Genomic DNA, 13495 nt, shown 5'->3' with positions numbered 1-13495 from the left:
CGCGTCGGCTCCATCTTGAGGCTCCTCCTCCGCGGGAGCCGGGCGCCAAACTCGAAGCGCAAGATGGCGGCGGAGAGCATGTTCAACCAGCCGGTGTGTGTGCAAGTGAGGTGCCAGGGCTGCGAGGAGAGGTGAGGGGCTGGCTTGAATTCTTTCTTCGACAGCTGCGTGGAAGCTTTGTTGCATCCTTTAGGAGAAAATCTGCTGAGCGACAGGCTTTTTCCTCTTCTTTTTTATTCTAGCCCTGTGCCCTAACAGCTGCTGGCCGAGAGGCGGGGCCGTGCGCGTAGTGCGGGCGCTGAGCTGAGTTGTTCTTACCTCCGTTGTTCTCACTTTGGGGATGCTTATGGGAACTCTCCGGGCTAGAAGGAAGGGGACTTGGTCGTAGCAAGGCTGGAGGTAGTCAGTGAGGGCTGTGGTGGCTGCTGTGGATGCCTTGCTAGGGGAAAGGGGACGGAGGGGTTAGTGGTAGTGGAGAAAACACGCAGTGGCTTTATAGATACATTTTAGGGGTACGAGGGCAAATTCGTCTCCCCTGCAGGCGACACGAGGGCCAGGATTTCTGCACGGGCTCTTGCAACGCTGCAGGCCCGGCTGGTGTTTGCGCGTCTCCCAGGCCGCAGCGGTTGCCCTGAGGGCAGGCCCGCCTCCTCTTCCTCCCCCTTCTCGCAGTCTGAAGCCGACCTTACCGCGGCCTCCGGGAGCTTTTTGGCTCCCTCGTTACTGCCCCTATGGCGTGCGCGAGCCCACACGTCCGTCCCGACCGGTTTCTACCGAGGGATAAGTCGATTTAGGCGCACTCGCGTGCGTATGTGCATGCCTTAGCACTGGTGTTTGGGAGAGCCCAGGAATGGTTTATGTGAAGTGGCTCTTCACAATACAGCGAATGTCAGTAATACAGGCTCTATCTTGATTAGAGAGTGGGTGCAGGCGTTAGAGCTATTGTCTTGCCGGTATTAGAAGGCACAGAAAGGTATCTGTAGGTGTATTTTGTCATGCAAATAACTTCTCATATTACTCTATGAGAAGTAAATGAAGACAACATAGCACTGTATAAATGATTATCAAAAGTTTCAGCAATCGTTAATAAAATTTCAGCAGGCTTTTACAAACGTTCTAGTTTCTGGTCAAAGTTTCAAAACTTTTGCCTTGCTGTGTGAAGTTTGGTGGATAACAAGAAAGAAAAAACTTGAGCTGACTGCGGAGCTGTAATGGTACTTGAAAGTGTGGGGCTTTCAGGTATCTTAGTAGTAGTGATCAATGTGAACTTTCTCAATATATCTGCCTAAATTTTTGTTTTTGAAATGTTGTCTGGTTCCTGTAATGTGGCTATGAACACATGTTATTTGGAGAATGTTTTCTTGATTCGTTGCTAAGTTTCATCTTTTTGTATACAGGAGATTGAATGTTCGAGTGAATATTGAACTACTGTCAATTTCTAATCCTGTTCATAAAAAGGTTTGTGTATTATTTATATTTGTATAATTCCTTAAGTATTATCCAAATTTCATTGTATAAGAGGACAAATAGGCAAATAAAAAGCAAAATAGGATTTCGGTATGTGTGTCACTTGACCCTATTTTATTTTTGATATAATTTCTTGAGTAATTTTGTTAGTTTTGGTATGGTGTTTTTTTCCTAGACTTTTTTAGTCCTCTCTTTTAGTTTGGCTCTTCATGGGTGTTAGTCATTACTTGCAAATTAAAACTATTTGGAGACTATTAGGTGAACCCGAGTTAAAGAGCAGTCTCGCTTTTAAAAATATTCACACTTTAAGAATGTACAGTAGCAGTTGTTTTGCAAAGTCGTCATTTTAACTAGCAAAAATGTCAACTTGTATGTGGATGTAACATTTTGCTTTTTGTTAATAAGTGTGTTAGTCTTTGAATGTTTGGAATTTATCCAGTGGGGGTAGGAAGGAAGTATTGTACTAAATTTGCAGTAAAAAAAAAAAATTCTTTATCAGGAAAAATAGCAATGAGATTACTATTGGCGTTTATAAAATCTTTTTTTGTTGTATATATAATTTGTTACTAAACTCTGCATCCACCTACCACAATGTTAAAATTTGTCCTTAGTTGGTTGTAGTGTTATTGAGTAAAGATCTGTTTGTAAAGGAGTACAACATTTTTTGTAAGATTCTGCTAACTATGATAGTATTAAGTGTGAAGAAGCAATTCGGTTAAGAGCTGTGTACCAAGTTGCAGCCTGTGTCAGCATGAGCCTGGAAATCCAGTTGGGCACATCAGTGACTGATCAGTCTAAAAAGATAACTTCATCAGTTAATGAGGCATCAAACCAAGCAGGAGTTCTTATGCTATTCAACAACCTCCCCTAGCTGGTTTGGGGTGGCTTTAATTTTAACATAAGCTGGCTGCCCATGTTTATATGTTTATACATCTCCAGCTGAGAGTTTTGTTAGCGTTACTGGTATCTGAATTACTGAAACTTATTTCAGTTCTGATTATGGATGTGTGCCATGTCACACTTCAGCTATGTTGGAAGAGCTGTCAGTTTTCTACTTCCTTTCTTTCCTCTGCTAGGGAATATTACATTTTTCACACAGGTTTGAGCTTCATTATCGAGAGCAGGTGCCTGGGCCTAACATAGCAGGTGCTTTGCATAACCCCAGCCTTGTAATGAAAGACTAATCCAAAACACTGTGTAGGCCTCCAGTGAACAAGTGAATTTATTTTTAAAAGCTAAGCAGCATAATGCTACACTTTTGCTTATGAGGTTACTGGACTTCAGCTGTATCTGTTTTAGCTTTGCTTTGCAAAGCTCTATATTCAAATAGTTTAGAAGGTGGTTTTTAAAACTTTTAGGAGCAGTATGTTCTGAAAAACTTCCAGTTATGGGAATGATGTGTTTATGATCCATTACAGTGGACTGCTGGTTTCATGAGGGGAAAAATACCAGATAGTTTTCTTTCTGTAAAATGGTGAAGACACACCGAATATTGAAACCTTTGCTGCTCAAAGTTGAAGGTTTTTACTTGGTTTATTTTTGTGAGAAATAGTTTTCCTGATTTTCCCACAGTAATATTTGAAGTTGTGTTAAACGTTAATGTTTTTCACCCTCTGAATTAGTTGCCACAACAGTAAAAACATTAAATACTGTTTATAATATTGGTTTACAATATTTAAACAGTTGTACAGGGTGGGTTTATTTTAAATCATAGTTAAATGTCTGTCTTTTCAGGATTTAGCTGTTCGATTGACTGATGACACTGATCCTTTCTTCCTTTATAACCTTGTCATATCTGAGGAAGATTTTCAAAGGTAAGGGAATATGTGGCTCAAAAGGCAAAAGTGTTTGTAAAACAGACGTGCAGAAGTAGTGTTTTGTTATATAAGGTATGGCTTCGTGCATACAGTGTTGAATGTTTGTCTCTGAGTTTGCTGCATTAGTGGTGAAGGTGTGCAATTAAATAGGCAGATAAAGTCTTGATAATGGTTGAGTCTCCCCTTATTGCCCTTTGCTTCTTCCATGTGCCCCTCCTATCCAATAACTGCACCACTCTGTGCTGTAAAGAAGGCATCTACTCAAAGGAGCACATTTGTTGTTAATTAGTGCAGCCCATTTACAAGAACTCTTGAAATTAGAAATATCTTTTGGTTATTATCCAGGACATGATCACATTTCTTCTTGTTCAGGATTGAAAAAAAGGTGCTAGCAAACTTTAATGACATGATCAGAATTAGTTCTTTCTACTAGTGTAAACAAAATATTTTATAGGAAATAAATTACACCTCTATATATCCTTAATTATTTTTTTTCCAATCTGTTTATGTAGTTTAAAATCCCAGCAAGGTCTCTTGGTAGACTTCTCTGCTTTCCCACAAAAATTTATAGATCTGCTTCAGCAATGCATTCAGGAACAGAACAAAGATATCCCAAGGTAGGTAATAAATGAGTGCCATATAACTCTGTGTGTAAGTGTTGAGTTCTTAAAATACTTGTCAGCCACTCAGACTGAGAGGAGTCAGTAGAACAAGGATAGTTTAACCTTCCTCTGGATGCATCTGAATATCAATTGGGGGATGTTACTGACAAAACCTGTCTCCGGAGGACTGAGCAGTGGAATTTATGTCTAGTAATAGTCTCTCCATCCAAGTTGAAGCTGGCAAGCTTCACAGGCTAGCAGATGTGGAAGGATGCAGCACTGGTCTTTTTTTTTTTTTTTTTTTTTAAACAGTTTAATACTGGAGACCTAATCTGAATTTGATGGACCGAGATGTAAATCCATTTCAGAGGAGAAAGCAAATTTATAAGGCATTCTGACAAGGATTTTTCTTTTCTTTCATTTCAGTGTTCAGATATTAAGATGTGAGGGGGAAGACCTGAGATCTGCTCTTCCCTGTAGTGGCCTTTTCAGATGTTGTTTTTGTTTGTGTGGGTACAGGAAAGCCCTGTCCAGAGTACCTAACTCCACACCAGTAGTCAGGCCATTTCCTGAAGTATGTTGTGAGCTATGAATTTTATTAGACTGTAGGATACCTAAAAGGCAGGAGTTTTTTTCTTTTGAATTTGGTTACAAAGGTCTTACTTGGTTTTTGACTTGTAAGTCAAAATACGGGCTTCTGAAAATTTTACAGAGAAACAAGCTGTTTAGATTTGTACGTTTATTGTAAGGTACAAGCATTTTAGTTGATAATCTTTGTTTCTAGTATTAACTAGGGACTGAATTTCATAGTTCTTTTCCAAATGAAAACTGGGCAGCCTTTTATTGCACATGTAAAAATATTTATTTGAAAATAGCTTGTGGGATCTACAAGTAGTTTCAGGGAAAGAAGTATGCTAAACACTTGATTATTTTTGATCTTCCCTAGGTTTTTGCTGCAGTTAGTTTCTTCAGCATCTATTCTAGATCACACACCTGTCTCCTTAAATGTAGTGGAGACCAACCCTTTTAAACATCTTACCCACCTCTCTCTAAAATTCCTACCAGGAAATGATGCAGAAATAAAGAAGTTTTTAGCCAGCTGTTTGAAATGCCTTAAGGTAAAAAGAAGGCTTGTCATAGCTGCAACTAGGCCTTGATGCAATGTGTACTTAAGCTTTTTTTTCAGTCTTAATAATTCAAAAGTATGTACCAAATTGTATGCTCTGGTTTATTTTTTGTTTTATCTCAGATATGTCATTGCATGCCATTATTTGGGAGCGTGTTACAAAACTAAATTGTTACTGTTGCTTTAGCTATAAAAATATTACCATGTATATTCAGCCAAGCACTATAATTTGAACTGACAGAAAATCAGGTGTTTTATACATGCAGCACATGTAGTACGCAGCTGTTGAATGCTCCTGAATGCTTCAGTGTCTGGTGCTTCATGTGAAGCCTTGTGCTGATGGCCCAATCAACTGCAAGAGTAAAATACTGTAAACTTTCAATCCCTTTGTTTGGCAGTTGGGTTTAGGAAAGGATGTGTGTGTATATGATTGTAAGGCTTTATGGACTTCAAGGGGTAGCAGCTATAAATAGCAAATAAAAGTCATAATGTTGATGCAGTTGGTAGCACGGCAGCATTTATTTAATGAGAAAATAATGGTCTCATAGTTTGACCTTTGTTCCTTTCAGTTTCATGGGATTTGTGTGACTCCTAGTGTGCTGTCGTGTTTATAGACACCTAATAAGCTATTTTAATAACATAAATTTTCAGTATTTCAGTTGATTTGCTTTTCATGCAACTTCTTTGTAAATGTCTCTATGTTAAGATACTATTTCCTTATAGAAACTTGGTAAGAATTTATTTCAGAGTTTTTACCTTGTGAGCTAATGCCTTTTCTTTTAACTTCATTAATTATCTTTTATTCAGTACGAAGTTTATTAAATAAGATTATTTTGTCCACAAATATAATGGGTATGTGGTTGCTTAGGCAGGGTATACTGATAAAATGGAAGCTAAATACTGCTTGTATTTTGGGGGCTAAGGCTTGACTTAATGTCAATTTGTACATAGGAAGACAAAACGATGTTGGAAGAAAAGCTTAGAAAAACTGAAGAGGATCTTACCAGACAACTGAGCTACACTCAACAGGTAATGTAAATTTTTAACTTTCTGGTTGTAAGTTGCACTTTTTTCAATCTGTGGAAAATTTACCTTCTTGTGAACTGGTCGTTTAGCACTACCTAACCAAGATAATTGACTTGGGAGTGAGTGAAAAGAAGAGTAGTAGTTTAGTGTAGCTTTTCTTAAGAATGAGTAAAGCATGCAACTGAAGAATAAAATTTAGTTCTCACAATACTAAATCAGAATTTTACTTGATGTTGTACAGAGGCTGGTTTGTATATGCACACACAAATTATATATGGTAGTGTGAAGATAAATATACTCTATATAGTCCGTGAATGGTTGTAAATCCTTATATTTGGAAAAATTGTGAAACCGTGATAAATCAAAAGTCTTGAACTTCATGTTACTCTACTACTATTTGATTTATTTTTTTTTTTCAGTCAGCCCAGTAATACCTTCACATTTCTGTTTCAAGATGATGATTTGGGTCAAGTTCTAGAATTATCAAGGTGACTTTTTTGATTGTCATGAAAAGAAAAATTCCATTAAAACTGCAATTATGGAGCTTTTTTGGAATGGAATACTTGTTTACCTCACCTTTGCAGTTTCAGCTGGAGTTAATGGAGTGTGTTTGCTGAATTGCAGTGCAAAATTAGAAAAAATTTTTTTCCTCTTTTCCAAAAAGAGGAAACTTTTGCTGAAGAACTTTCCCCCAATCGAGCACTTTGTGTTAAAAGGCTAGGGAACATCAGCAGACTGTTTTTTCACTCTTAAATAGTGATCAGAAGAAAATACAATTGGAAATGAAGATGTTTTTATCCAGTGTCAGAAAGGTGCTCTTTAGCTTTTCAGTGCCTTACTTACCTGTTTACAGAATGAGCAGATATTCTGGTGCTGAAATTTGGACTTTTTTCAACAGTTCCATTTCCTTTTTAATAAGTAACAGTAAAGAATCATTCAGAATTGAATAAAATGCTTACATTTTTTAAATCTTCTGTGCTTTGTCAAACTTAAACAGAGCTTGTCAGAGAAGAGCCGAGAGCTAGACAAACTGAAAAATGAATGGACATCATACACTACAGCTCTAAATAACAAACATACACAGGAGCTGACAAGTGAAAAGGAAAGAGCTCTCCAGGTATGACAATAGAAAAAAATTAGCAGTATTCTTATGTGAATAGTTTCTTGGCTTAATTTTCAGATTAATTTAATAACTACTTTGTGTCCATTTTTCTTGTAGGCACAAGCTCAGTACCAACAACAGCATGAACAACAGAAAAAGGAATTAGAAAATTTGCATCAGAAAAGTATTCAACAGTTGCAGAACAGACTCTCAGAACTTGAGGTCATCAATAAAGATCTGACAGAAAGGAGATACAAAGGAGATTCCACAGTCAGAGAACTGAAAGGAAAGCTTTCTGGAATAGAAGATGTATGGTTTATTCATTTCCGTAACCAATTTGTAGAGCATATTAACGTTGCCTTCCTGTGCATGTGATAGAAAATATAGTGTATTAAGTTTGTTCAACTCCTCTTCATTCCACGTTATGCTTACTATATCAGTTTAAGTTACTATTACAGGGTTTCATAAATAAAATAAAATTCCAACGTTCTAGGAATGTCAAAGAGCAAAGCAGGAGGTGCTGTCACTGCGTCGAGAGAACACTACTCTGGATGCTGAATGTCATGAAAAAGAGAAACTCATTAATCAGCTACAGACACGGGTTGCTGTTCTGGAGCAAGAGATCAAAGATAAGGATCAGCTAGTTATTAGAACAAAAGAAGTATTGGATGCAACACAAGAACAAAAGGTTCCTTTCAATTTTAAAATACTTTTCTCTAAAGCTCTGTAGAACTTTCTTAATTGCAGTCTCTATAGATTAGCAACTGACCAGTTCTTATGAATACAGCAAGTAAGCTTTCAAATGTAGTTAAAGATTATAAATTGTGGCATCAAAAGCATACTGGATTCAGTTTTACAAAGGTTGCTACTGTTTTAATATTGTGGTACCAGAGTAAAGTTAGTGATACTTTTTATAAACAAAAAAATGGATGAATTGAGATACTATGTAATTTGACTGAAAAGCAAGGACTGAATTTCTCGTGAAGATTAGCTTGCAAAGAATTTATTGAGGTTCTACTTGAAATCATAAGTCATGTCTATCATGTATCTTTATTATAATATTTTTAATATTTTAAAGGCGGTACTGGAAGAAAGTACAGAGAAAAAACAAAGTCATATTGAAAAATTAGAGACAACAATTAAGTCGCTGTCATCTGAACTTCTTAAGGTTTGAACATGCCATTATCCTTATGAAATGCCTTCCCTATTTTTGTGTTTATTTTGAGAATATCTGATTTATTATTCTTTTAATAGGCTAATGAAATTATCAAGAAGTTACAAGGAGATTTGAAAACTCTAATGAGTAAATTAAAATTGAAAAATACTGTAACAATTCAACAGGAAAAACTGTTGGCAGAAAAAGAAGAGAGACTTCAGAAAGAGCAGAGAGAATTGCAGGAAATGGGACAATCTCTTCGAATGAAAGAGCAGGAGGTATTGTGATAAGTTAACCGTCTGTCCTGTAAATGCTGTTTTATGTAGTGTGCTGGGTTTTCTGGTTTTTATCTTACTTGTAGCAATAAGGTCTTAAAGAGTACATTCTATTTCAGGGAAAGATTTTACTTAGTTAACATGTTTAAACAAACATGTAAGCAACTTTTCTTTTTCCTTCACATAAACTGATTTTGTAAGAGCCATCCATTCATATGGAAGAAAACGAAACTGTATTAAGAGCACAAAGCAATATAGTGGGTGGATCAACATGCTTTAGGGGGCATAGTCACGTGAAAGTTGATGAAGGCAGCAAGAACAGGAACAGAGTGAGCTTTTTCTTCCATTAAGTATATTTCCCTGCTTAAGAGTTTTAATCTTAAGAGTTAAAGAGATTTAATCACAGAAAAATTAAGGTCAGAAAGACTTCTGGCTGTTATCTTGGTGAGACCCTAGCTAAGAATAGCGCTTATTTTAAAAGAATTATCATACTGCTTTGTAAAAAAGCTGAGTTCAGACTTCTCTAAATAATTTTAGAACAACTTCATAGATCCTTTCTATTTATTTATAGTATATTTTTTCTTCAGTTTGTCATCAGTATTAGCTTCTGATGGTGTTATAATTATGATGGCAATATTGCAGGTTTGCAAGCTACAAGAACAGCTAGAAACTACAGTACAAAAACTAGAAGAAAGTAAGCAGTTACTGAAGACCAATGAAAATGGTAGGTTTATACAATTTGATTTCTCCCTCTGTAAAAATGACATAGTGATCTAGCTGCTACTGAAAATGAATGGAGGCTTTACCTGTGTTGTTTCTTTGTAAAGAGCAGTGTTTATTGTTGTTTATGAAAAATAAGCTCTGTCTGCAGTGGGTATGCAACAACCTAGAGCTGCTGGTAGAGGAGACTTTGCAGTTGGTGCCTGGGGTAGTGTGCAGGGCAGGGGCTAACCGGAGGAAGGAACAGAATGGCATGTAGGGGTGGAGGAAGGCTGAACAAAAAGGCTTTCATGAGAATGGGACTTCTAGTGATGCTTAAGGAGGAAAAATAGCCCCCCAAGCTGTCACTTTTTTTGACGAAGGGCTACTTGCTGTTTTAAACAGCTTCAAAGAGGTAGGAAGTGAGCTTGACCTTTTTCTTGTCTGCAGTAATCACATGGTTAAACAAGCAGCTGAATGAAATTCAGATGGCGAAGAAGCCAGAGACTTTGGCCAGTCCTCAGGGTGGTGTTCGGGCTGCCCTTTCACCTCATGGCATGGTAAGATACAACTATAAATTACACAGTTATCATGTAGTCATTATTTCTTGAAATGTATGGCCCTTAAAAGAGAGGGGGGGTGTGTAAAGGTGCTTTCATCTTCTGTATAGTTTTGGGTGTATGGTTGTGGGTGGGTATGGCTTTTTGGGTTTGTTTAGGGTTTTAATAACATAATATGCTGCTGGGTGCTACTTGATGCCCTGGCCTTCTAAGTGGAATTTTCTAAGCTCTTAATCATTAAAATACACAAAACAATGCAAAATTAGCTTGGAAAAGATGGAGTGCAGGGTGAAGGGAAAAGAGAAGGCATTTTTGTGTTCTAAGGTTGTATAGGTTGAAAAAAAGTGTACTATTTGAATACCCTTATTAGTAATATTTAGAAACATGAAAATAAGGGTGTACTAGGTCTAGCTGAGCTGCAATTGGTTTTCCCCTACAGCAGCCCTCATGGTGCTGTGTTTTATGTTGGGAGCTGGCAGGGTGTTGATAGCACCCTGGTGTTGTCGGGTAAGAAATATTTCCTACTGTTTTTGTTAAATACTGTTGCTTATTGGTTCTTTGTTGTCCCTGTCGGCACCTTGCCATTGATGAGCTGCTTATTCAGTAGTGGAAGGGCATATTCATGTGAAGAGGTCTCCAATTTATAGCTAGATACATGTAATATATTCATCAGTTACAGGGTGTGTAGCTTATTGTGAGTTTATCGTTAGGCAATTTGAGCACTCTTAGCTACTAACTTTTTAAAAGTTACAAGTTTTCCTTAAGAATGTGAACCTTGGAAAAGTGATGTTTTCTTCCCATCAGCAAGACTGAAATGAGTGTTGGCTTTGTAATTACAGTTAGCTGTTAATTTTTGACTTGTAATTACTTCAAGAATTGTTTTCGTCCTTTATGGGTGTATTCTATTTCTCTTACAGCCTGACAGACCATCCTTTCCCAGCTCAGGAATCAGTCATCCCATTTCTCCTCTCTATGCCTTCCAGAACTTTCTAGAACCAGCACACAACAAAAATGTCAGTTTACAATGTCCAGTACCAAAGGCAAGCATTTTGACTTTTCTATTTGGTTAAGAATATGATAGCATAAAATATCAAAGCTTATTGTTTTGAATATTTCTCAGAATGCATGAAGAATGACTGTACCTCCCAGTGCTCTTAAACTCCCTGTCTTGAACATAATCACTATTAGTAATAGCTAATGCTTGTTCTTAGGTTGCTTATTTCTGCGTACTTTGCTGCACAGAAGTGCTGTACAAGGTACAGAACCATGAATCCCCGAGATGTTTGCTCTGAATATGCTGGCCGCTGGACTGGCATAGTGCTCTCTAACCTCCAACTCTTACATTTCTGCAGATTCAGTTTAACCCACAGCTCTCTAAAATGAATCGATGTTCAGAAGTTCAGACTGTGACTGCAACTAGTCATCCAGCAAACAAAGAGAAGTAAGTGTTATCTATTGCATTTTTAGTATGTTGGGGTTTTTTACATTATTATTTTTATAAAGCCATTTGTCTTCTATGTGTGTCTGGAACTGAACAAAACATTTCCAGTACCAAGCTAGTTCTGTGCTCTGCCTTTCCCCATCAACATGTTAATGAATTTTAAGTTGTGGCAGACTTAGTTGGTCACTAAGCATGGTTAGTTGGTAACAAAGGAAGAGCCATGCTTTCAGGAGTTGGTCCCAAGGAACAGAAGTTCCTTGTCCCTTCTGGTGGCAGATCTAAGGCTGTCATGTGAAGAGTCAGTCGAGAACTAAAGTTCAAGTTAAGATTTTTCTGAATTGAGTCTGTATCCACAGTTCTTGTTAATGGGCTGATAACTAACTACACTTGTATTACATCTTAATTCGCCTTTTTATTTCTAGTGGTGATAATTTGGGGCTGGAATCAAAGTATTTCAAGAAAAAAGATGACAGCATTCCTTTACGAGGGCTTAGTCAAAATACACTTAACTCAGGTATGTGTGGAAACACTAAAACAAGACCTTATTTGAAATGTGCTTAAAAGGTAAGGGTAGTTCTGGTTCAATGAACAGTGTCTTGTTTCTGCTATTCTACAGAGTATCTGAAACCGTACATGTCAACAACAGCCCAACCGTCACCAAAAGCGGCAGTAACACCAGCCTCGGCTTATTTTCCTGGATAGTAGACAGGGTTCTTAACGTAAGAGTCCTCTTTCAAACTTCTGGGGGATTTTTGGATGTCCTGTAATAATGTATTAGTAAAGTATCAGTGTGAACTGATGTAATTTTATAAGTCTGAATCTGTTTTCTTTGAGAAAGACATCTTGATTGACTGGGGTGGCCTTTCAGTGTATGTGAGCCCATTCGGTAAAGATAAAGCTTTAAGCAGCCTCAGCCTTGGTGGGAACAAGACTGTAGTGATGTCGCTGAGGCTGTACAGGATTTTCTTTTAGTATATTGGAGACCCTGTTGTGTTCCTAACCACCCACCCCCAAAGTGCAGACTTTTATTATAGGAACTGACAGGTGTGTGGATGAAGTGTGCTCTGGCATTCCCTGAGAGAGATTTCTCTGAATGCTTTTCCTGACTCCTTTCAGAGAAAGGATGATACAGATAGAAAGCACTGGAGAACTGGGTGATGCTGTCAATTTTGGTTATAGTCAAGCTCATAAGTTCGCATGACTGCCTCACTAGTCCTCCCTTAGTTTTAATTTTAAAAACTTACATTTTGGAACCAACTTGTTGGAATTGTGCATAGGCTAAGAAATAACCTAATTAAAGATTTTATTTCACTGAAGGTATAAAATTATATTTTAAAATTCTCCCTCTGGTTCCCCTAACTTTTCTGTGAATCTGTCAGTATTACATTCCCCAGGTCACTGTGTGCAAAACATTGTAAGATGAAGTATCTGAACAGGTAATTGACAGTATCACAACATCTAAAAGCTATTTTATTTTTACTAATCATACTTTACAACTGAAACGAGTGTACAGAAATGTAAGATATTGTGACACTCAGGCTTAGGTAGACTGAGTCTGTTCAGCCTGTTCTACTACCCAGGTTCAAAGGCTAGAATCGTGTAACTACTGCATTCTGTGCCATCTTTGATTTGGTGAAGTATTTGTAACATACACAATAGTCATTTAAAGTCTATTTACGGACTTTTACTGTTAAAGATATTTCAGACCTTTTACCTTGGTTATTTAAGTGCAGGCAGAGGGTTGTATATTTAGTGGTTTGTTTTGCTGTGCAAAATGTGTATATTTGTTTATAAATCAGCACCATGGTAATTAATGTATATTCACTTGTTTGGGCATGTGTGAGCTTCAATGGAAATATTAAATGTTTTTTTATCAAAGACTCTGAGTAATGTTGTAAGGGTACTAAACCACCCTTTCCCCTGTACTGAAACCCCAAGACGAGTTAAGTGCCAGAAGGGTACTGTTTTATTCACCTTTTTCTGGAGTTTTCTTCCCAGTGTCTTCCTTTCCTCATGCAAGGCCATGCTCTGGGACCAGCACTGTGGTGCACGACAATCCCCTGGTGGCACCAACCCCCTTCTGAAGGTCTGTGCTTAACTATAAATAGTAGCATAAGTTTTAGTAGATGTAAATTAATGTGAACTCGGTCTGCTTCTCTCAAAGTACACAATCTACTGTCAAACAGGAAGCTGATGATTGAAATGCAGCAGCTTTCCAGATGGC

The 13495-nt window shown here is 37.6% G+C and overlaps 1 protein-coding gene across 1 annotated transcript; it reads left to right on the top strand.

Annotated features, from left to right (window-relative positions):
- The first annotated feature begins 37 nt into the window (after positions 1–37).
- On the top strand, positions 38–13100 carry SASS6 (SAS-6 centriolar assembly protein). The gene is made up of 17 exons (XM_074906653.1): positions 38–131; positions 1398–1458; positions 3202–3281; positions 3797–3901; positions 4833–5004; positions 5964–6041; positions 7036–7155; positions 7258–7449; positions 7634–7828; positions 8219–8308; positions 8395–8574; positions 9214–9295; positions 9721–9830; positions 10748–10870; positions 11183–11271; positions 11694–11785; positions 11888–13100. Exons 1-17 carry the CDS (start codon positions 64–66, stop codon positions 11971–11973), a joined length of 1923 nt encoding a protein of 640 aa, XP_074762754.1. The 5' UTR covers positions 38–63; the 3' UTR covers positions 11974–13100.
- The last annotated feature ends 395 nt before the right edge of the window (positions 13101–13495 follow it).

The sequence above is a fragment of the Athene noctua genome, chromosome 5 (assembly GCF_965140245.1).
Source record: "Athene noctua chromosome 5, bAthNoc1.hap1.1, whole genome shotgun sequence".
Lineage (NCBI taxonomy): Eukaryota > Metazoa > Chordata > Aves > Strigiformes > Strigidae > Athene > Athene noctua.
This window is presented reverse-complemented; position numbering and strand designations above follow the sequence as displayed.

Excerpts from the sequence above, each read along its gene's own strand:
- SASS6 (XM_074906653.1), top strand. The coding sequence starts at position 64 with ATGGCGGCGGAGAGCATGTTCAACCAGCCGGTGTGTGTGCAAGTGAGG. Across the intron at positions 6,042-7,035 it reads AACTGAGCTACACTCAACAG|AGCTTGTCAGAGAAGAGCCG; the intron begins GTAATGTAAATT and ends AAACTTAAACAG. Across the intron at positions 9,831-10,747 it reads CCCTTTCACCTCATGGCATG|CCTGACAGACCATCCTTTCC; the intron begins GTAAGATACAAC and ends TTTCTCTTACAG.